Source organism: Amia ocellicauda, chromosome 7 (genome assembly GCF_036373705.1).
Source record: "Amia ocellicauda isolate fAmiCal2 chromosome 7, fAmiCal2.hap1, whole genome shotgun sequence".
Lineage (NCBI taxonomy): Eukaryota > Metazoa > Chordata > Actinopteri > Amiiformes > Amiidae > Amia > Amia ocellicauda.
The window spans coordinates 42,360,354-42,382,661 of record NC_089856.1 but is presented as its reverse complement, the minus strand read 5'-3'; the positions used below and the strand labels follow the sequence as shown (position 1 = coordinate 42,382,661).

The following is a 22,308-nucleotide window of genomic DNA, read 5'->3' as shown; positions in this document are numbered from 1 at the left end:
TGCACAGCGGCAGCTAAAACTATTGTGCATTATTCACCACTCTTGGACACAATGCAGAGGAATCGTTGCCCAGTATTGCCATTAAGGGCTATCTGAAGGCCAGAGAACTTGTAACTGTATTCCTACAAAAGCCGAACAGACCATTTTTCCAGCGCCTATGTAACTCAATGCCATATGGGGAATTGAATACAGAAATTGTGAAAAAAAACAACTGTCTGCATTTGATCCACATTTAGAAAACAAGCCCCCCTCCAAAAGCCTTCTACGCTGAATGTCTGCTAGTCAATACCGCGTTGGATGACTTGGCCCTGTCTCATTATACCCTCTCGCCAGGGTGTGATCTCGGACCCCTCGGATGCTGTGGAGGAATGAAGTGTGTGGGAGGTGGACCTGTAACCGCAGTCTTAAGCTTCATGCAAATTGACTGTAATAGAGCACTGTCTCATCACAGCCCACTAGATTAATTAAGAAACCGGCCGTGTCAGCGCTCCATCCCTACGTGTTAATTATAGAGATGTAACTGTTCCAGCACACTCCCCTGCTCTAATTGGTCCCAATGAAACCCTAATGGTTTCCCACACTCCTGAGCCATAACTTGTAGCCTCCTGTAGCCCGTGTGTGAACTGACAGGTACTCTCCATTATAAGAAGAAAAGCAACCCCTACCTGTGTAATTGAGTGCAGTGCGGCGGCAGTTTAACTTCATTAAAGTCCCCCCGCTTGCGCACACCGTTGATGGATGTGCTGTATGTGCGTAAACGGAGGACGGGTGGTGGTGATGGGGGTGGGGGGGTTGTGACGACATGAGTTGATGTCGGTGCGTCCTACAAGACTCGGATTCTCTGCTTTAAGCCGGAGCTTATTGCCCTGGCTTTGGCGAGGCTTTGCAGTGCGTCTGGGGGAAATTAAATCGGGAAGCATGTTTTTATGCAGACAACTTGCTTTTGTTCTTTAAAGAGGGATAAAAATATAAATAAGGCAAATAACATATCATAATTAAATACCCAGGGATTTGGTGGTATGATGTACGAGGACAGATTACCTGTGCAGCTTTCCTTTTTTTTTGCAAGCATTTATTGCAAATGGAATTAGCTGCATAACAATGACAAATTAAATCCTGTCTCCGGGTCCCGGAATTGCATTATCTGCTTCCCGCAACTCTGCTGTGCCAACGTACCATGCTCCCCCCCTCCTGTTCGGCAGAATCCCCCGGGGGGATGCAGATGCCAGCAGCAGGATTGAAGATGCCAAGCTGTCTGTCTGACAGGAAGGGCTTTGGTGGAAGATGACAGAGCTGGATCAGGAACCTTCCACAAAAATAAAGAAAACCCGGGATGTTGTGCTAAAGCTGTTTGACTAATGATTAAAGTGTTTAGCTAGCAAATATCCCCCCTGCCTCGTCTTCCAAGCCCAAACACGTCTCAGCCGTGACATCAGAGCTCAGGGAACCACTTGTCACTTCTCCGAGTCTGCCTCCTTGCCCGGGGCCTTCTGCAGCTCCCTCCCCCTCTTGAACAGCGAGCTTCCCTCCCCAGACCGTAAACTTTGCCATCTCCCTCAGGTTCCTCTTTTATGATTATAATTACACACTCCCCCTAACGAGTTGATCTGAACACATCTCCTCAGAACTCCGACGGGGGAGAAAAACATCTCCGAAGCGCGCTGGCAGTTGTGTGGCAGGCCGGCGGATGGGTAATGGTGTGTGCGTGCGTCGGTCTCTCCTCGAATGCCTTATTGGCGCCGCCTGTGTAATTAACCAAAAACGTAAGTGAGAAATCTATCTTGAAGGGAGGCCGTGCGTCTGCCTGTAATGGCCGGTTATTTGTATGCGAACTTCAATAATATGGGGGCTCTGTCTAACCTAGCGAGGCCCTTTGTGGAGATTGGAAAATGTTGAGCTACAGGAAGTCAAGCGGAGAAACTGCTTTAGCGTGAAGCATCGCTGACGGCCTTTGATCCCCAGGGTGTGCTGGGTAGCTCCCCAATCTCGATGATGTTTGACCTAGGTTTCCTGGCTTTGAGGTTTTGTCACGTACAGTAATTATGACATTAATTCTACAGGCTTTTTCTGGCTCTGGTAATGTATGAGGTTGCTCTGTAAACGATACTGTCTCTGCCGAGATAATTGCATATTAGGCCATTTGCAAAACCCACTGCAGCTAAGCAATGCAGCGAATGGCCCATGCTTCACAGTCTTCACTGAGGGTCTGGGGGTTGGGTTAGTTGCAGGAGTTAGATCAGTGGTCTCAAATTCAGATCTCGGAGGGCTACAGTGTCTCCTAGCTGTTGTGCCCTATCAAGCTGCTATTAACTTAATTAGTCTGATTAGCTGATTGAATGTTGTGCATCTCTCTAGGCTGCAAATATATGTGCCCACCTCGATTCAAAATAATCGTACCTCCTCAATAGCAAAAGACCTCAAAGCAATATGATCTTTGTTTTATACCCGTCAAGTCATTATCCAAAAGTGTGAGATACGTAAAATGGTGTCAGACGCAACAGTCGGATTGAGCACTGGAAGGTTGCTCTGATTACAAAATAGAATAAAATGCCATTCATTACGCAGATGCTTTGTTTAATAGGCCTTCTGATGTTTCAACCAAGTCCCCTCAATACGTAAACTGGACTAGATTGGCACAGCAGGGCTCTGTAATTTATCTTCTCTTTCCGACAACTATATATTTTTGTCCTTTAGCTGTGTTACTCTAGGGAGATGAAGACGCCTGTAGTTTCACACACTGCCCTGATTTTGCAGTCCTCTGTGATTTCCGATAAGTAGCAGGAGAGTTTCAGTCTTGTGTCAGGTACCTGCAGTGTACACTGGTGTGCTTATGCATTTTTTAGCAGGAACGGTATTATCAGCAATTACACATTTAATTTGGAGGGAAATAGCTTAAAAATAGCTTGTACATTTTAATATAATATACAAAGCTTACAGCAAATAACCAGGATAAGACTGATAATAATAATTGTAATCGTAATCATTTAGCAGGCAGCTGTATCAAGGATATCTGATTGTATATTTTGGTTTGTAAAACTAGGTTATGCTCTACAAGTAAACAACATTACAAGGGTAAAATAATCACCAGTCCGTGAACTATAGTGAATAAAATGAAACATAATACCAATAAAATGAAGGTATAGGAAGAGATCAGAGGGGCTTACAGGTGTGAAGCACACAGATGTGTGTTCAGGATATTGCAAAAGGTTGAGAGACTCTGCACAGTTATTTTTCGAATGCTATAATCTACCATCATTAAGTCGTCCACATTCCTTGTCTAATGTGCTAATGTCTGTTATTAACCGTATTGACCTGCCACAATTCAGATTGGAATCCTCCTGTGGATGTTTTTAGTTTTGCTTTCCATGGTGCAGCTCTTTACAAATGCATAATTAGAAATTATGGTACAATCTACCTTTATGGTGATACCAGCTATAAATAAACACCTGGGCGGCGACCTTTGGTAGGGTGTGGCCTCTGTGACATGATGGCTTTAAGGACTGACTTAGTAGCAATCTGATACTGTCATAAATCTGTAATTAGTTTGTATATTTCCATATTTCCATTTACTAACCCTAGATTCAACCCTGAATATAAGATTGACCTGATCTCTTTAAACCAATCCTCATGGCCTCAAAGTAACGAAGACCATTCCTGCTTTTAACACGCTCCCTAGAAAAAACTACTGTCACTTCATTCCTTTGCTCTGCTGCGTTGTCACATTTAGTAAGTATGAAGCAACTCTCCCTCGGGATACATCCTGAAATTAGGAAGAAAGCAAGACTTCCCTCCTTCTTGCCTACCAGTTAAAGATCTTGAGATCAGAAATCGTGCCTCTCCTGTGGGAGCTGTTATCGAGTTAACCCAGGAAATGGTCTTTGTGTAAACACTAAGGGTGTGCGCCAGATTACACCACCGCAGACCTGCCCTCAACACATTCCTCTTTCACTGCGGAAGAAGGGTGTTCTCAACCTGGTTGCGTTTTAATACATTTTTTCATATCAAGTCGGCTGTGTATGCCCACTCCACTCCATTTCTCCGTTATTTATAATCAACAAAAGCCCTCCAGTAAGAAGGATACCTCATTCTCTCGTCCTACTTTTGAACCTTCTCCGCGCACAGTTGTTCTTAAATAGCTGAGGTTACACTGGCGTTTTGACAGCTTTTTTTGACGGCACTGCAGGCCTAAATAGGATGTGCCGTGGTCCCAAGTGCAACTTTTCAGAAGACATGCCGAGCGAGTGAATGCGACGCTCATTTTTAATGCACGTCAGACCTCTGTATCGCGGAACGGCAGCGAGCTCCTCGGCCCTGGGGACATCCCCGGAGAACGGCAGCGGCAGTGCATCACTGTCTTTGTGGCACAGAACATGCTTGTGCAGCGACCAAGCACGGGCAATACACTTGTCTTCCTTTCCCAGGGTGTACCAGCTCCAACACTTAGCCTTTTCACCTGGACAGCATTCTTCCTATAGCAATATAACCGTCCGATACACGGCTGTCCAACATGCTGCCTGAGATTTTTACCAATATTTAATTTTACCCGATTAGCTAACACTCATGAAACCATGAAAAGCAGAGACTTATCACGGCTAATTGTAGGTTCATTCAAAGCACCACCCAAAGGTATCTGGTGCATGTTTGCATTAGTCCAGTCACTGTTTATCTGCACCGGTGGTAAGACATGACTAACACCCACAGTATTTTTCCCTTTCTTTTCCCCGCCACAACACCACTGCCGGAGTAATAACTAGGACTCAGTGTTGCTCAATTCGGTGAGGTGTACAGTCTTGGCTGACTTTTGGACCGTTGAATCACAGTGGGGTTCAAAGGTCATCTAATCCTTAACCGCCCGGAAAATTCATTCTCTGCTGCTCCCTCTGTTGAGCTGTTGAGGCTATTATTGCTGGTCGTCTTCAGCGAGTGATTAGCTGTCGTTAAATCTGCCCTGCTTTTTGATTTTGTTTGCCCCTAGCGCAGGGAACGTCATGCGCAGTGAATTGCTCTGAAGTTCACACAGGGCAATAGGATGCATTGTTTCAAGGATGCTGACGGTCTCATTGCCATCGTGCTGCCTTTTGACTCCAAATCCATGTAAATAATCACGAGCCGAGGTCCCTCCCTGTCTGCTCTGGGCCTCAGGCCAGCTTCTCTCTCTCTCTCTCTCTCTCTCTCTCTCTCTGTCATAAATGGATGCCGTCTACAGGGATATTTTAATTTTGCAGACATCAACTGTTTGTACCTCCTGATGTTTTCCAACGATGAGTTTGAACCCAAGGCCAAACCTCGTCCACTTCCAGATCTAAAGCGATTCTTTGATTGGGGGCAAACGAGGTGGGCCTAGGACTGCGGTTTATCCATTGAGTGAGAGGAGTTGCTTCCCCCCTGTGTAGTGTTTTGAATGCCACGTTTGAGCACCTCCAGTGTGGCTGAGTGGAAACACACAGTCTTACAAGTACTACAACTAGTCTGCTGTTTATATATTATTTTCCCCGATTTGCGACGGCGCTGAATTTCTCTCGGCTCTTATGCTCGACAGATATTGTGATAAACATTCCAGATAATTGCATGACCGATTCAGTCCTGGACAAAACCCGCTACTGGTGACATTAGAACTGGAGGGAGGCAAGAGGCTCCTGATTCCAGTTGATCCAGTTGGTATTTGCACAGTAGTTAACACGCAATAGCAGGTTGAATGGGCAGAGGCATATTTCAAGTGAATGGATGTTTAATCTGTGGATAAAGCCTCCATTCCAGATCAAACGCAATTCTTTTTGATCCCGCTCCTTCCACTCCTTGTGGAGACGACAGACGATTGCTTTTATCCAGTGGGATTTTTTCATTTTCCACTGAGGTGCTGTTAGAATGAGTAAGAAAAATACCATGTGCGGTTTTATACAATTTTGACATTTCAAATACCTCCGACTGAGGTGTAATGAATCGGAATGCCTCGATATGCAGCGGATCAGGGACGCTCATGAAAAGGAGACATAATAACCTTTCAAACGTTTAAAACAGCAGTGTTGTTTAGTTTCCTTTGTTGAGAACATGATTCAGAGAGAGCGCTTTCTCAGAGACCCTGAGAAATGAAGGCCATTTAAGCAAACTACCACAAAATTATTAGCATCGCTTCTCCACAGCTGGGGAGAAGAGCATTCGGCACACGTCGCCTGCTTATTAAAACTATCTTTAAAAGGTAACCACTGAGTGCCAAAACTAACTACTTTAACAGAACAATATGACTTTCACAATACAACCATTGTAATGCCAAAATGCTTCGTTTTTAGTTTTTAGTTTGTTTTTTTTGTCTGCCTGACAAAAGCAGAAATTTCGGAGCAGACAATAGCAAACTGCTAGAGAAATGGCCTTGAGAATGGGGGGAAAACAACAGGACACCTGTATGGTATTTGTTCGCAGTCTAACTGACGTGAATCACAGTGCATTGTTCTGTTGATGCGCTAGTTCCTTAGACATCGAGTAATTTGCTATTCTTCTATAGCCTTGATTACTGTCATTTCTAATCTGCCCTGTCTGTCCCACAATGCCTTTGGAGAGGCGTGATTTCCATACAGCAGGTGAGCAAGAACATGCTAAAATGAGGCTGGCCTGCCCCCCAGTGGACATCTCCTTCAATGTCCTCGGCTTCTTCAATATAAATAGGTGTTAAAATGAATACTATATTAACACGTTTGATAGCCAATCACCTGTAAGTATTTATAGCCTTTAGATCAGGGGTGTCAAACTCAATTTTACCACGGGTCATATGATAATTTCAAGTTTCATTTGAGGGCCGCAGAAATATTTGCTCGTCCAACAAGTTCAGTTTTGCCTCAAATCCAGCGCTGGGAATAGTGACGTTTGTGAGAGAGTTAGAGATGGCTTGGCAAGTTGGGAAATGGAAAAGGTTTCCTTGCTGCATTTGCTTCTCCCATAAACATAATTTAAGCTGAAATGCTTTCACACTGTCATACATTTGTTATGACCTGTTTACTGCCCTGTAGCTTCACGTTTAAGGTGTTAAGATGCTCAGTATCATCACATAGAAATGCAAGATTGCACAGCCAGCTTTCATCTGAGAGCTTTGCAGAAAAAGTCTGATTTCGCCCTGATTTTGAGCCCTGACCCAGCCAGCGCACTTCTGTGTGATAAGGCAAATAGCCACATTCAACATTAAGCTCCTCAAGGGATGCCTGGAATTGGAGCTGATTTAAATCTCTAGCCCTGATCAAATGTACAGTTTTTGTTACCGTGTGCATTACATGATCCATATTCAGCACCTTCCTACACAACGCTTCCTGGTGTAGAATACAATGATAAGTTGTCAGTGTCCCAGGACAATTTTCCTCCCGTAGCTTTTTGTGCATCCTAGCAAGCAGACCTGTTTCTCACCACACAGCGCAGGTGCTCCTCTGTGGTCAGGCCCACTCATTTCTCCCACGGCAACTTCATTCGGTTCACGCATCTCTCCGCTTGCTGAAATGGGTCATTTGCTGAGGTGGTGCTGTGCATTGCTGCAACATCCAAAAGCTCTTCAGTAACATTTGGATCTGAATTTACGCCCTGGATAAAAACAGTTAACTGGGCTGAGTCTGTTATGTCAGTGCTCTCGTCAACAGCAGGCGAGTATGCAGTGAAATGACTCGCTTTCTCGGCTAGCTGGTCTTTGAGATTAGCAGCTCAATCATCTACTCTCTCTGCAGCGGTATTTTGTCAGAGACTGACTGCAAACAAATGCTTTTTGTCTGGACACACTACATCGCTGACTTTACTGTTCTTTAAAAAGCACCCTCAGAGAAACACCTTGATGTTTTGGCAATTTCTAGGGATACGATGTAACTCGCTTTACTTGCAGCATCACTCTCTGTTTTTGCCCTTTTGAACATGCTGTAGTTCAGCCACTTTGTGCAGCCTCTTCTCTCGTGTTTAGTCTCGTAGTGCCGCCGTATATTGAATTCTTTCATCAGGGATAAACTCTCCTTACAAACGAGGCATACGGGTTTTAAACTCTGCTCCACAAACAGATATTCCCACTCCCACCTTTCCTGAAACACTCTACCTTCCTTGTCCATTTTTCTTTTCTTGGATATTTTGAGTTGAGTTTATTGCAGATGACTGAAAGAACAGGAGCGCGGACAGTAACTCAGCTTATGATTGGCTGTTAAAACCCTACCTTGTGCCAATGACTTTCGCAATGGCTGAAGGGAATTGTAGTTTTCACACGCAATTTCCTCATTCACAAGCTGTCACGGGCCTAATTACTTAATGATACACCACCTTTACAGGGGCCGGATTAAACCCATTGGGTTATTTGCTTTAGATCAAATACCTTTCCTTTACACTAATGGTCAAATACACGTCTCCCTGTCAGTAATGCTCTTCCTGCTTTCCTTTGCTGCACCTTGATTTCCAATTGCAGTCCTTAAAGTTTTTTCTCTCCATTATATGCTGCTGCTACTACTACTACTACTAATAATAATAATGTGAAATAAAATGATTATATACATGGCTTTAATACCTATTACTATTATTTTTTATTCCATTCTGATGATCATAACCTTTGCTCTAGGAAACCTCGTCAGAAAATTGTTCGAGTATCCTTTTCCTTAAAAATAAGGGCTATATTGTAAGCACCCTGGATAAGCGTGTCTGAAGAAATATTTATTATTATTATTATTATTATTATTATTATTAAAAGTATTATCACATGCAGACAAAGTATCTTCAGACACTTTAAATTCAGGTTTCTTTTAGTTGTCTTTTACGCTGACTGTATTTCGCATTCCTATTGGAAAGGCTCTGACTAATCTTCCTTCCCCTCACAGGTCCTTGTACACTCACCTAAAGGATTATTAGGAACACCTGTTCAATTTCTCATTAATGCAATTATCTAACCAACCAATCACATGGCAGTTGCTTCAATGCATTTAGGGGTGTGGTCCTGGTCAAGACAATCTCCTGAACTCCAAACTGAATGTCTGAATGGGAAAGAAAGGTGATTTAAGCAATTTTGAGCGTGGCATGGTTGTTGGTGCCAGACGGGCCGGTCTGAGTATTTCACAATCTGCTCAGTTACTGGGATTTTCACGCACAACCATTTCTAGGGTTTACAAAGAATGGTGTGAAAAGGGAAAAACATCCAGTATGCGGCAGTCCTGTGGGCGAAAATGCCTTGTTGATGCTAGAGGTCAGAGGAGAATGGGCCGACTGATTCAAGCTGATAGAAGAGCAACTTTGACTGAAATAACCACTCGTTACAACCGAGGTATGCAGCAAAGCATTCGTGAAGCCACAACACGTACAACCTTGAGGCGGATGGGCTACAACAGCAGAAGACCCCACCGGGTACCACTCATCTCCACTACAAATAGGAAAAAGAGGCTACAATTTGCACAAGCTCATCAAAATTGGACAGTTGAAGACTGGAAAAATGTTGCCTGGTCTGATGAGTCTCGATTTCTGTTGAGACATTCAGATGGTAGAGTCAGAATTTGGCGTAAACAGAATGAGAACATGGATCCATCATGCCTTGTTACCACTGTGCAGGCTGCTGGTGGTGGTGTAATGGTGTGGGGGATGTTTTCTTGGCACACTTGAGGCCCCTTAGTGCCAATTGGGCATCGTTTAAATGCCACGGCCTACCTGAGCATTGTTTCTGACCATGCCCATCCCTTTATGACCACCATGTACCCATCCTCTGATGGCTACTTCCAGCAGGATAATGCACCATGTCACAAAGGTCGAATCATTTCAAATTGGTTTCTTGAACATGACAATGAGTTCACTGTACTAAACTGGCCCCCACAGTCACCAGATCTCAACCCAATAGAGCATCTTTGGGATGTGGTGGAACGGGAGCTTCGTGCCCTGGATGTGCATCCCACAAATCTCCATCAACTTCAAGATGCTATCCTATCAATATGGGCCAACATTTCTAAAGAATGCTTTCAGCACCTTGTTGAATCAATGCCACGTAGAATTAAGGCAGTTCTGAAGGCGAAAGGGGGTCAAACACAGTATTAGTATGGTGTTCCTAATAATCCTTTAGGTGAGTGTATAATAGAAAGCTAGACACTAGTGCCATCTTGTGTCCACAGTATGACACTGCACATTGCAAAAACCTTTCAAATGAAACATCTATAAAACACACATTTCCAGGATAGGGTTTCATTCTGTGAGATGTGAAAATAGGGGTGACCAGAGCCTTCACTAAAACACTCAAATGCAGAATCTGCTTCATCTGCTTCATGCGATCACCTTTACTTAACTACATGCTAAAGGCCTTCTTTCATAACTACACACAAGTTACTGTTAAAAATAATATTTTTGCAGATTGTTATTATATGATCAGGTGTTTCTCAAATGCAAGAAAAACAAACTCTGTGCCCTTGCTGGCTCACTTGTTGGATTCATGGCTTGCTTGTAAGAGTCGAAGAAGGGTGGCCCCTTTTCTGTGTGTCCCTAATGATTTCAATGCATTTTAAACATAAAAATGTCCGCTGGAGACGAGACTGATACAGCTGCCCACAGTAGACCTCAACCCTTAACCTCAACCTCCACCCTGAGGTAACTGAGGTGAGGACAACTGGTCGCACACCAATCCAAACGTCCCGTACACGAATTATGTTGTGTCACTAACCCACCCCATAATGCTAAAAAAAAAAAAAAAAATCTTGAAACTCCAAAATCTTGCGTCTGGCTTGTGTTTTCTCAATCTGCAGTGACTTGGGCTCATGTCGTGAAGTCTCAGAAATGTAGCCTGTGGTTTAAGGCGATTGCTGCAGCAGTGGGTAGTAGGACGGATCGGTTATCTAAACGTTTAAACAAAAACTCCCCTCTGCTGCCTGGCAACTCCCTACAGGTTCGCCGTTAAAGACGAAGTGACAGAAATAACTTTGCGGCCGGAAAGTTGTCTCGACGAGATCCCCAAGAGCAACGTTATGTAATTAACGAAGTGCACAACAGTGCAGCGGAAACAAAAAGGAAATTGATCTAGAAAAAAAACCTGCACGTGATCATCTTCTGAGGAAAAATTATAATCAAGCACTTTACCCCATTTACAAGTTCTAGAGGTCGACTGAGTGATTAAGATAATTGATTCCCTATTACATGATATGGCAGCAAAGCCACATAGGTCGTCACCAGTGCAGTCAAGTACAATATAGCACCCGTGGCGCGTTTCAGGTATCCATTATATTAGTGCTGCGTCAGGTTTTGCTCAAGAAACGTGTGTCTTAGAGCCGAACGATTTTGTTAGATTACATCAACAAATAACTGTTTAAACTGTGTATACATAATTCAGATCGGAGCAGGGAAGTGGTTTGTGTTTTAATCTGAAAGCTCTGCATTTCTCAAGCTAAATTATGTGTTTTGAGTAATTTGTTGTTTTCAGGTTGTTACAGTTAATGTATTTTTCAACGTTTTCAGTTAAGGGGCAAAGAAAATAAAATGTACAGGCGAGATTGTGATGGTACCAATATAGCAAAGATGCGAGTGCAGAATGAGTTTTCATATCGGAGGGTTGCGAGAGTCAACTTTTGAGCCGGTGAATAAATAACTCTGCCGGCAGTCAACTGACGTAGACAAACACAGGACAAACGAGGCCTTAATCTTACTGAGCCTTCCTGGTAAAATAAATATTAAATACAGAATAGGATGTGGAGCCTCATCAGCAATAAAATAAGCAATAACTTGCACATTTTTTTAAGATCTCCATTAGTGCAGATGGAGTGGAAGTGTCTAATTTGAAATGCTCTGTTGCCTTACTGGAGTAATTGCGCCTGACGCCAGGTATATGAGTTCAGCGGAAGAGAGACCCAAATGTGGATCTCTCGATTGTCAGATAAGTACCTGCGAGGATGAGCTCCAAGGACGTGGTCCGAAGCCAAGCTGTCTCCTGTCAGGAAAACAACCATAAATATTTGACGAAGATCATGCTTACAATGCATATAGAGTCGGAACAAGAACATAGTGAAGTAAAAGCTCTCGATTGTGAAGGCGAACGTTTGAAATGCCATTAACTTGGTTACATCGATGCCATGAACATAATGCAATGAATCAAGGCAAGGGACAGAAGTTGTGCAGTCTTTGTAGGTTTATTTTCTGACTGCGGTCTTTCTACACAACATGTAGAAATTCAAATTATATAGATGTGGATATATACACCGATCAGCCATAACATCATGACCACTGACAGGTGAAGTGAATAACACTGATAATCTCGTTATCATGGCACCTGTCAGTGGGTGGGATATATTAGGCAGCAAGTGAACATTTTGTCCTCAATGTTGATGTGTTAGAAGCAGGAAAAATGGGCAAGCGTAAGGATCTGAGCGACTTTGACAAGGGCCAAATTGTGATGGCTAGACGACTGGGTCAGAGCATCTCCAAAACTGCAGCTCTTGTGGGGTGTTCCCGGTCTGCAGTGGTCAGTACCTATCAAAAGAGGTCCAAGGAAGGAGAAGCGGCGAACCGGCGACAGGATCATAGGCAGCCAAGGTTCATTGATGCACGTGGGGAGCGAAGGCTGGCCCGTGTGGTCCGATCCAACAGACGAGCTACTGTAGCTCAAATTGCTGAAAAAGTGAATGCTGGTTCTGATAGAAAGGCGTCAGAACACACAGTGCATCGCAGTTTGTTGCGTATGGGGCTGCGTAGCCGCAGACCAGTCAGGGTGCCCATGCTGACCCCTGTCCACTGCCGAAAGTGCCTACAATGGGCACGTGAGCATCAGAACTGGACCATGGACCAATGGAAGAAGGTGGCCTGGTCTGATGAATCATGAGTTCAAGGTGTTGACTTGGCCTCCAAATTCCCCAGATCTCAATCCAATCGAGCATCTGTGGGATGTGCTGGACAAACAAGTCCGATCCATGGAGGCCCCACCTCGCAACTTACAGGACTTAAAGGATCTGCTGCTAACGTCTTGGTGCCAGATACCACAGCACACCTTCAGAGGTCTAGTGGAGTCCATGCCTCGACGGGTCAGGGCTGTTTTGGCAGCAAAAGGGGGACCTACACAATATTAGGCAGGTGGTCATAATGTTATGGCTGATCGGTGTAGATCAGCGCCTGGTAATATCCTATATATTATCATTAAACGTGAAAAGTATTCTAAAACCCTTTCGAACAGAGTTTTAATAGAATTTAAGGTCTAAAAATGAAACTATCTGTATTAATAATAATGTATTTCTGCCTTGGAGGAGTACACAACTTGCTTTTAAGCCATTAGAAGGCATTATAATTTGTATATCCACAGAAATTGTAAAATTGAGTCTTTCTTTCAGTGCATTTTTTTTTTTTTTTTTTTTAAGTCTTTCTAATCCTCCATATCCGCTTGAGCCAGTTTACTCTTAGGGGGTGGAGCAGGGGTTTGTGCCGAGTCCCAAACCCACAATAAACTGTCATTCAAAGCTGTTTTCGGTCAGACTTGAAAGCAGGAGCCATTAATAGCAGTGAAGGGCACGGAAAAGGGTAAATTAAATGCCCTCCGTCGTCCTTTGCTGCCGCAGCGGTCACACCGCCTGTCCTCGGGGCGGTGGAGTGGGGGAGAGAGAACCATGTCGCTCGCACGTGATGACACTCCAGACATCGGATACAGAGGCCAGCCTCGATCCTGGCTGGCTCTCTCTCCCTGTTCCCGAACTTGAGATGAACTTGGCGGTGGTGCGGTTGTTGTACAGCCCCCAAGATGCAAGGTCACTCGGACAGGAAGCAGCTTGTATATCATCTGCATTTCGCTCTGATTTCATTTCGGATGCGCATTCTGTTTCATGTTTGCTGCTGTGGAAACTCAGATTGCTGTTTCTGACCTTCTCACAAACTAGCAAGCAAAATCAACGGGAAGCCGGGCGGGAGGGAGGGGACGAATTTGCCGTTTTTGTGTTGCTCACAAGCTGATTGGTGGGATTGTGTACCGAGGCCTGTGAATGCTTGCCTTTCCCTCCTCAACCTAATATTGTCAGTTAGCATGTCAAGAAAGTATCTAGGGAAAGTTTTGTAATCACAAGTTGTAACTGAAAAAGACAAAAGTAGAAAATCATAGCTATAAATGTCAGGTTTCAGTAGTCAAATCCAGTTTTCAAAGGGTGTAGTACAGAATCTTGCAACTAGAAAGAGTTATGAGAGGTTTTTTGCCCCCTCATTTAATGCATTCAGTTTTTCTATTCTTTTTAAAATCAAATCATTTTTCCCCTGCAACAATCATGAAAAGTATTAGTCTTGCAAATGTGGATCTCGGGGTGAGACTTGAGTCCCTTTATACTGCTGTAAAGCAAGATTACTTACTTCATTCATATAGTCTGTATAGTTATAATGTCATATTTTCAGAGATACTAACCATTTAATAAGTACTATAAAGCAAGAGACTCTCTACCTTACACTTCAGCCCTTGTTTTACAAGCTTATCGATATAAACTGACTCACCTTTTCCATAGAACCAAATTACGTCACCTTGCACAATATCCTGTTCCGATTTTGATTGAGAACAAAACAATAGAAAGAGAGCTGTCATCCAGATAATCCTGGTTACTGTAAAAGTCATAACAGACCTTAATTATTAACTGCAGCGAGTAAAAGCAACAACATTTTCAGATTATTTCTGTGGCGATAATTGGAGTGAATGCTGAATATTTAATACAAGTTGCATTAGTCATATCCTTTCAGTCATCTTCTTCCTTGTGTCATTGTGTTTCTGAATACGTCTTTGAAAAACCTGACGTCACACTGCTGCCAGAAAGCCACATTAATTATGTAATCTTTTTTGGAGTAGAGTATTAAGCAAATATGCCTGGGAATGCATCTCTCAGCGACAGCATCATAATAAATGGGAATGAAAGGGTTTCTTTGCTTTCCAGTTGAGTGCCAGGCCTTTGCTGGCAGTTTTAAAGGAGGAGGATACTTCTCAATCTGTGACTGTCAGTCACCCATGATGCTCTTGTGTTTTTCAGGGATGGTACAGAAGTTGGATCAGAAACTTCCTGTGGCCAATGAATACCTCCTGCTGTCCGGAGGTGTGCGCGAGGGCGTGGTGGACATGGACTTGGACGAGCTCAACATCTATGCCAGAGGGACCGACTATGACATGGACTTCACCCTGCTGGTCCCGGCCCTCAAGCTGCACGACCGCAACCAGCCGGTCACCCTGGACATGCGGCACTCCGCCCTGTGCCACTCCTGGCTGAGTCTGCGGCTCTTTGACGAGGGCACCATCAACAAGTGGAAGGACTGCTGCACCATCGTGGACCACATCAACGGAGCCACCAACTACTTCTTCTCGCCCACCAGGGTGGCGGACTGGTTCTATGAGTCCATCAGCGTGGTCCTCGTGGAGATCCAGAAGAAGCCTCAGAGGGGGATGCCCAAGGTGGAGAAGGTGGAGAAGAACGGCACCATCATCTCGGTCATCCTGGGAGTGGGCAGCAGCCGGATGCTGTATGACATTGTCCCTGTGGTGTCTTTCAAGGGCTGGCCGGCGGTGGCTCAGAGCTGGCTGATGGAGAACCATTTCTGGGATGGGAAGATCACCGAAGAGGAGGTGATCAGCGGCTTCTACCTGGTCCCTGCCTGCTCCTTCAAAGGCAAGAAGGAGAACGAGTGGCGGCTGTCATTCGCCCGCAGCGAAGTTCAGCTGAAGAAGTGCATTTCCAGTAGCCTCATGCAAGCCTACCAAGCCTGCAAGGCCATCATCATCAAACTGTTGTCTCGCCCCAAAGCCATCAGCCCATACCACCTCAGGAGCATGATGCTTTGGTCATGTGACAGACTTCCAGCCAATTACCTCTCCCAGGAAGACTACTCGGCGCATTTCCTGCTCGGGCTCATAGACGACCTCCAGCACTGCCTAGTCAACAAGATGTGCCCCAACTACTTCATCCCGCAGTGCAACATGCTGGAGCACCTCTCGGACGAGACGGTGATGCTTCACGCCCGCAAACTGTCCTCCGTCCGCTCCGACCCCACGGAGCACCTGAGGACGGCCATCGAGCATGTCAAGGCGGCCAACCGCCTGACCCTAGACCTGCAGAGACGAGGCAGCTGCTCCAGCATCCCCTCGCCGCAGTCGGACAACGGGGAGAACCAACCCGACGACCGATTGGCCAAGAAACTCCAGCAGCTGGTGACGGAGAACCCCGGGAAGTCCATCTCGGTGTTCATCAACCCCGATGACGTCACACGGCCTCACTTCCGAATCGACGACAAATTCTTCTGAGCCTTCGTTTTTCCTCCCCTGTGTTTTTCCCCCCATATTTTTATTTAATTTTTGGCGTTTAGTTTTTTTTCCGGTGATATTTGTTCTAGAACATTGTGAAGTATGGTGTCCTGTGCTGTTGTCATAATTTCGTTCCTGCCCCCAGGCACAGGGTGCTGGGGTTTTGGCCGTGAGAGGCAAGAGACACTGCGCCAAGAGGGTGCTACCTTTTCTTTCTTGTATTTCTGGAATGATCCGCTGGTAGCTGGTAGTATATTCCAAGATGAGGGCTCAGTCAGAATAGACTTTTAAAGGAGAACAGAAACCTAATGTACAATAGTTTATGATGATTTTTGATTGTTTGTTTGGGATTCAGGAATGTTTTTACTAAACTTTGAAGGGATTTGAAAGTATGAATAGCACATGTAATGTATACAGAGAGGGTTTTGTGGGCTTACATGAAATCTTAGTCTTCTTTTTGCACGTCATGTCGTACGAATTGGACTCATTCTGCCACCTCAGCATAGTTCTAGCTACGCTTTACATGATAGATGCAGAGTTATTTGATGACTTGGTAAAAGTGTCAAGTTTTAGAATGTCTCACCCGATACACTTTCTTTTTTGTTTAAAAATTAAAAAATACAGTATGTATATATTTTTTTCCTTTCCGACTACCTGTATTTTCTCTGTGTAAAGTGAACAACTGCAGTACATGCCAAAAAATGGGACTGAATCTGGCTAATGGAGTGAAGCCCCTCAGAGCTCCATTGACAAGTGCAATTAGACTGTTTGGGCTTTAAAAAGAAAAAAGACACAAAAAATATGGCCTAAATATAGCTTTTGTAAAAAAATCTAATGATTGTGGTTAATGAGCTGCTTTGAGATGTAGCTTCTGTGGAGATATCTGCCGTATCATATGGGTTTAAAGTTCTCCTTTAAAAGCTGTGAAAACAAAATGTATTTCATGTTCATGATAAATATACATAATATTGCTTCTTCTGTCTGTTGACGATGACTTGTTTATGCAGAACTTTAAATACTTGACATGAACACTATAGATGTAAGTCTCATTCTATTTATTTGCTGCTATCCAGAACTAAGATGAACAAAGTTATATGATGCTTTTTGATTATGCAAATTAAGTTAATAAAAGTACATAATGTGTATGAATACAGCGTGTGTTTAGCTAAGGGTGTATATTGTGACTTTTTTTCTTTCTTTTTTTTACAATTCTTAGAGGCCTCTAACTTCTGACAGGAAATCTGTACAATGGGAGAATCTACCTCCTTACTGTAGTGAGGAAGTTCAAGACTCAACCGAATCTCAAATGGACTATATTCTCCCAGCGTCAAGGACAATAACGAAAAAGGAGTTTTATATCTCTGTAAATAGAAAAACAAAAAGAGAAAAGAATGCAAAAGGATTACACCAGTAATAAAAGGACTTCATATCAAACTGGGGTTTTAGGGATGTATTGTGTTAAGTTGTTTCTAATTAACTGCCTTTGAAGACCCATGTAAAATCATTTAAAAGAAGTGTGATACACTAATTAGACCACTAATGTGGTTTCATTCATTCATTCATTCATTCATTCATTCATTCATTCATTCTCCCATCTAATGAACCACATTATCCATTATGGGCTCAGAAGGGACAGTACCTGCAACCTGGCTTAGGAATAGTTTATACCCAAGGGACACCGGAAACCGAGAGCACAAGAGTGAGCGTCACCCAGTGGTTGTGTTCTGGAGAGGTAAGTACGTCTACCTAACAGGTTGTTGTTGGCAGAAGGAAGCCGGGATATGTACGTATTTTAATTATTTATAAAGAATCTGGATTAGGAACATCTCGGGTATACGATTTATCTGTTAGTAGGCTGGTCCCATTCATATGTACACATCTTTTTTCACCTTTCACAAAGTGATCATGTTCAACTTGGAAAATGTTACAATTAAATCATAATAAACCTATAGGGATAACGTATATATATTTCCTCCTTTTTTCCTCCAATTATTATTGTTTTCCTCACTGAGCACATTCCCTCCCACGTCATTATAATACTGACTGGTCTGCAGTATTGCAAGTATTCTAACTTCCCACGTTTCAACATGCCCTAAACCTGATTTACATATAAAGTAATTCCTCATATAAAATGCATCTCAGAAGGTCTACATCATCTCCAGAGTATTAGTCATCATCTTTCAAGACTTACTGAGAGTGAATCAGTGTTTTGGCGGATTTAATTAAAACTAGGGGTTCTGTTTAATAGATTAATCTCTGTGCTTTGTAAACTGGAGAATATGTTTTCAATGGAAAACATCTCCTTATGCTAAACGTAGCCCATAAACAATACATAGTGGTCACAAATGCACTTGTTTAAGCTCAGGGCTGCTAAGAAGAACATCGGTCACAATGCAGGAAGAAAAGTGAATCTATCGGCCCCTGACCACAGTCCTTATACTCTGTTGATCTGTTATTAGTTGATGCTTCAGGCTCTAAAACACTGTGCTACTTTGTGTGTATGTGTGTATGAGTGCAAGTCATTCTTTCTGTAGTTATTTTTAGATGCACCACATAATTCCTGTCAAAATGAAGTGCTATAGTTTACAAAGTTCTTACATGCATTTTGCCTGGAGCTCCTTTTACTTGAGCATGAGGTTTTAAAATGAAAAGCATTGCGATCCTAATGACAGGAAGCGAGGTCACATTGAGGCGTCCAGAACAGGATCCCTGACTGCCTGAATTTGCTAGGAAGAAGTTCGAAGACCAACGGTAGACTGGAGAGGATCACAGGCTCGAATGTCGTTTTTCTGTTAAGGCCTTGGTTTCGGAGATCAGCCGCAACAAAGACTTCATATCTCGGTTTATTAATGATAGCGCAATGAATCAACAAAGTTGTGTGACTCTGTGATTGGGGGGAAAAAGGTTAAATTCATATATATATATATATACTATAGAGGAAGTTAAACTCGATTCTATTAAAGCCTCATCTGAATCCAATCAGGCGTTTTTCTGTCCTCTATATCTGGCCTAAAATCTTTATTTACTTTGATAATCCATTTACTGCTGTCTGTGTTTCTATCGTCTCCACAGGCCGCAGCCAAAGACGCTGTTCTCATGTATTTTTAGTTCCTGCAGCATCAGCAACAAAATATCTCTGTAACCGGGGAAGTGCTTTCACTCTCCGAGGTTATTCTCCCGAGAAGTACTCCGTTCTGGAGCAAGAAAAACCCATTCTTAACTGGGAACACTGCATTAAGCGTAAAGTGACCTCTCTGAACCAGAAACTGAAGTATGGGAAATAGTCACCATGTTGAAAGGAGAAAAGCTGAACCTGGCCTGCATTTAACTTGAAATGGTTCTTTATTTTCCCTCCTCAGCATACTGCCCTGTGCCATATTGCTGGGCCAGAGCTGAGAACAGCTTTCAGGCATTGTCTACATCTGATTAAATCATCAGGGAAATAAGAAGGAGGGCAATAGCCAAATTATGTTGCTGGAATTTATTTTTAATTGAGAAAAAAGCACACTGTGGGACTGCACCTTCAAAATGAGATACGTAAATGGTTACTGTGGATCTGTCATTCATATTCATACCCTTTATTTGAAATTATATTATTGGCTGATTAATGTAGTTGATATATCATGGAGACATATTTACAAAGGATATATTTTCAGGGATTGATGAACACTGTTTCAATCTTGAGCAAATGGTGAAATCTCAAATCTGTGTCCAACAATCAGATAGATACATTATTACCCTCAACAATGAATGTACAATGGAATGGATCATTGTATTTTAAGAGTGCAGTGTACATCTGATATTTCTAAACAAAATCTACAACATTTACAAGGTCCCATGAGTTCCAAAACCCCAAATTATATATGCATGTATATATATATATATATATATATATATATATATATATATATAATATTTTAATTTTTTTTTGTTTTTGGTAAAAATAATCTCATGCAGAATATGATGTGATGATGTTCTCTTTGCATTTTTGTACTGGTAATCAATTGATCTACCACATTGGATGCAGATTCCCTGGAATACACGGCAATGCTGTGCTAATCCTCTCTGAGGTTCGCCTTGAACTGAACTTGCTTCTCTGTGTGTGTGCCATGCAATATTGTACAAAGGCTTGGTGGCATAAATAATTAAGTGGTGTGGAGCAGGGAAGCTGTGATGTATGTGAGGGCTGATGAACAAGCCAGGTGCTGTTTTCAGTTATTTTGCAAGGGCCAGATAGTAATGGCAGATTCATAAGCAATTATGTGTCCAAGGCAGAGGTCCAGCACTGGATAGAATTGTAAAAACATTTCTACAGATACCTCCTGGAAGACTAAGACTAACTAATATTACAGATGTAATTTGAAAAAATGGAACAGTTACATTTTTGCACACCGATATTGGGGGAAATGATGAACAGATATTGGAGGATACCCAGATCTAGGTTAAATTTGGACCATCTGTCAATCACAATTTACAAATGCATGAATTAGTGTTGACTAATGAGCCATATTTGATAGGAGTGCCTCTTATATGACACCTGATAAACTATTTTCAATACATTTGAAAAAACTGGACAACACTTTCATTTCTGAGCTGCTAATCGGAGTTGAACGCATTGGCAGATGTTCCATAATGTTCTCATTAAGAATTAAGAAGAACAATTGTGCTTTTTAACCTGTTCAGTAGATCGCAGATCTCTTGAGAGGAGAAAGTAGAAAACATCACCCACTTATTTTAAAGACCAGTGCTATAAAGATGAATTTGAAATACTGTATCCATAACTTTAATGTGATTAATATAAATAATTTGGAGTGGAAACTCTGCTTTGAAGATTAAAATATGTCCACAGATATTCTGTCTAAGGCCAGCCATTCCATGAATTTCAAGTTCTTGGCAAAATATTCGGTGGCATTTTGAGACAAATAATTCGTCATCAAGCTCTGCTGATAAGCACATGTTATGAAAACATTTTATTAACAAATTTCCTTTTTATTTAGAGCATGTGCAAATCTTGAAGATGATTGTTCATCAGGAAAGGAAAAGCTGCATATACAACAAACTTCATTAAAAGCCGGAAGACAAAGCAAACTTTGTACCTTACTTAAGTAGGCCAAGATGGCCCGCCACAAAACAGACAGCAGTGATGGATTGTAGCATCACAATCCCTTGAGTTGCACTTGCAGGCTTTTGATTGATTCTATAAGAGCTGGAGGAAGGAGGTTGCAGCAGCTGGCGGGATGCACAAATTAATGTAACCTGAGAAGCCGCCCATTCGCCAGGAGCAAATGCTGAATTGCACACCTGCAAGTCACCTGCTTCGTAAACACGATTGTTAGGCCAGGTGGTGGATGGGGGAGGATGTATTTATTTCAGAACAGGAAACCCCCTTGTGGTTTAAATCTGTTTTTGGAGGGAGGCAAGGAGTGGGGCAGGGAAGATGTTATTAAGTTAGGGAGACCATGATGGTGGGCTGCTTATTATTATTTTTTTGTGATGATTGCAGATTAATACGATTGGAATGAATGTATAAAAAACATAAGATTACACTGCAATTAATAAATGGTTACACATTTTGATAAGGCTTTAGGGACATTTCTGATGATGTCAGACCATCCAATTAAGCAATTAATTCTACAATATTTGTTTTGGATCAGAATTTGACAACAGGGCAAGGATGGCCAACACTAATCCTGGAGAGTTACAGGTTTTTGTTTTATCTAAACTGTCAGCTATTTCATTCAATGATTGGTCTGAATTAGTCATGTGACCATGTGTTCAATGTATCCAATAATGGTGATTAATAGGGACCTATAATACCTGCAGGACTGTGACTCTACAGGAACTGGTCTGGCCCCCAGGTAAGCCTTTAATGGCCGCTATACAGTTAGAAACTTGGTTTAACATCTTACTTGAAATGTGATCCTGTCTCCTGGGCAGTGCCCCCTATTGACAGCTGTGTTAGTTTGGCTATTCTGGGAAAACTGGCCCCATTTTAAACATGAAGCTTTTTGATTTGCAGTGGTTGTCTGGTTTCCCTTCATTCTGTTTGAATTTCTGATCCTTTTCTGTAGCTTTCAACCTCAAAAGCTGTACCAAATGGC

At 42.7% G+C, this 22,308-nt stretch overlaps 1 protein-coding gene across 1 annotated transcript in view; it reads left to right on the top strand.

Annotated features, from left to right (window-relative positions):
* The window catches only part of LOC136753526 (nucleotidyltransferase MB21D2), a 37,748-nt gene extending 20,107 nt beyond the window's left edge, over positions 1-17,641 (top strand). The window contains exon 2 of the mRNA XM_066709724.1: positions 14,946-17,641. Within this exon, the coding sequence (XP_066565821.1) occupies positions 14,946-16,207 (1,262 nt within the window). The 3' untranslated portion in view covers positions 16,208-17,641. The remainder of the gene's footprint in view (positions 1-14,945) is intronic.
* Positions 17,642-22,308: the final 4,667 nt, after the last annotated feature.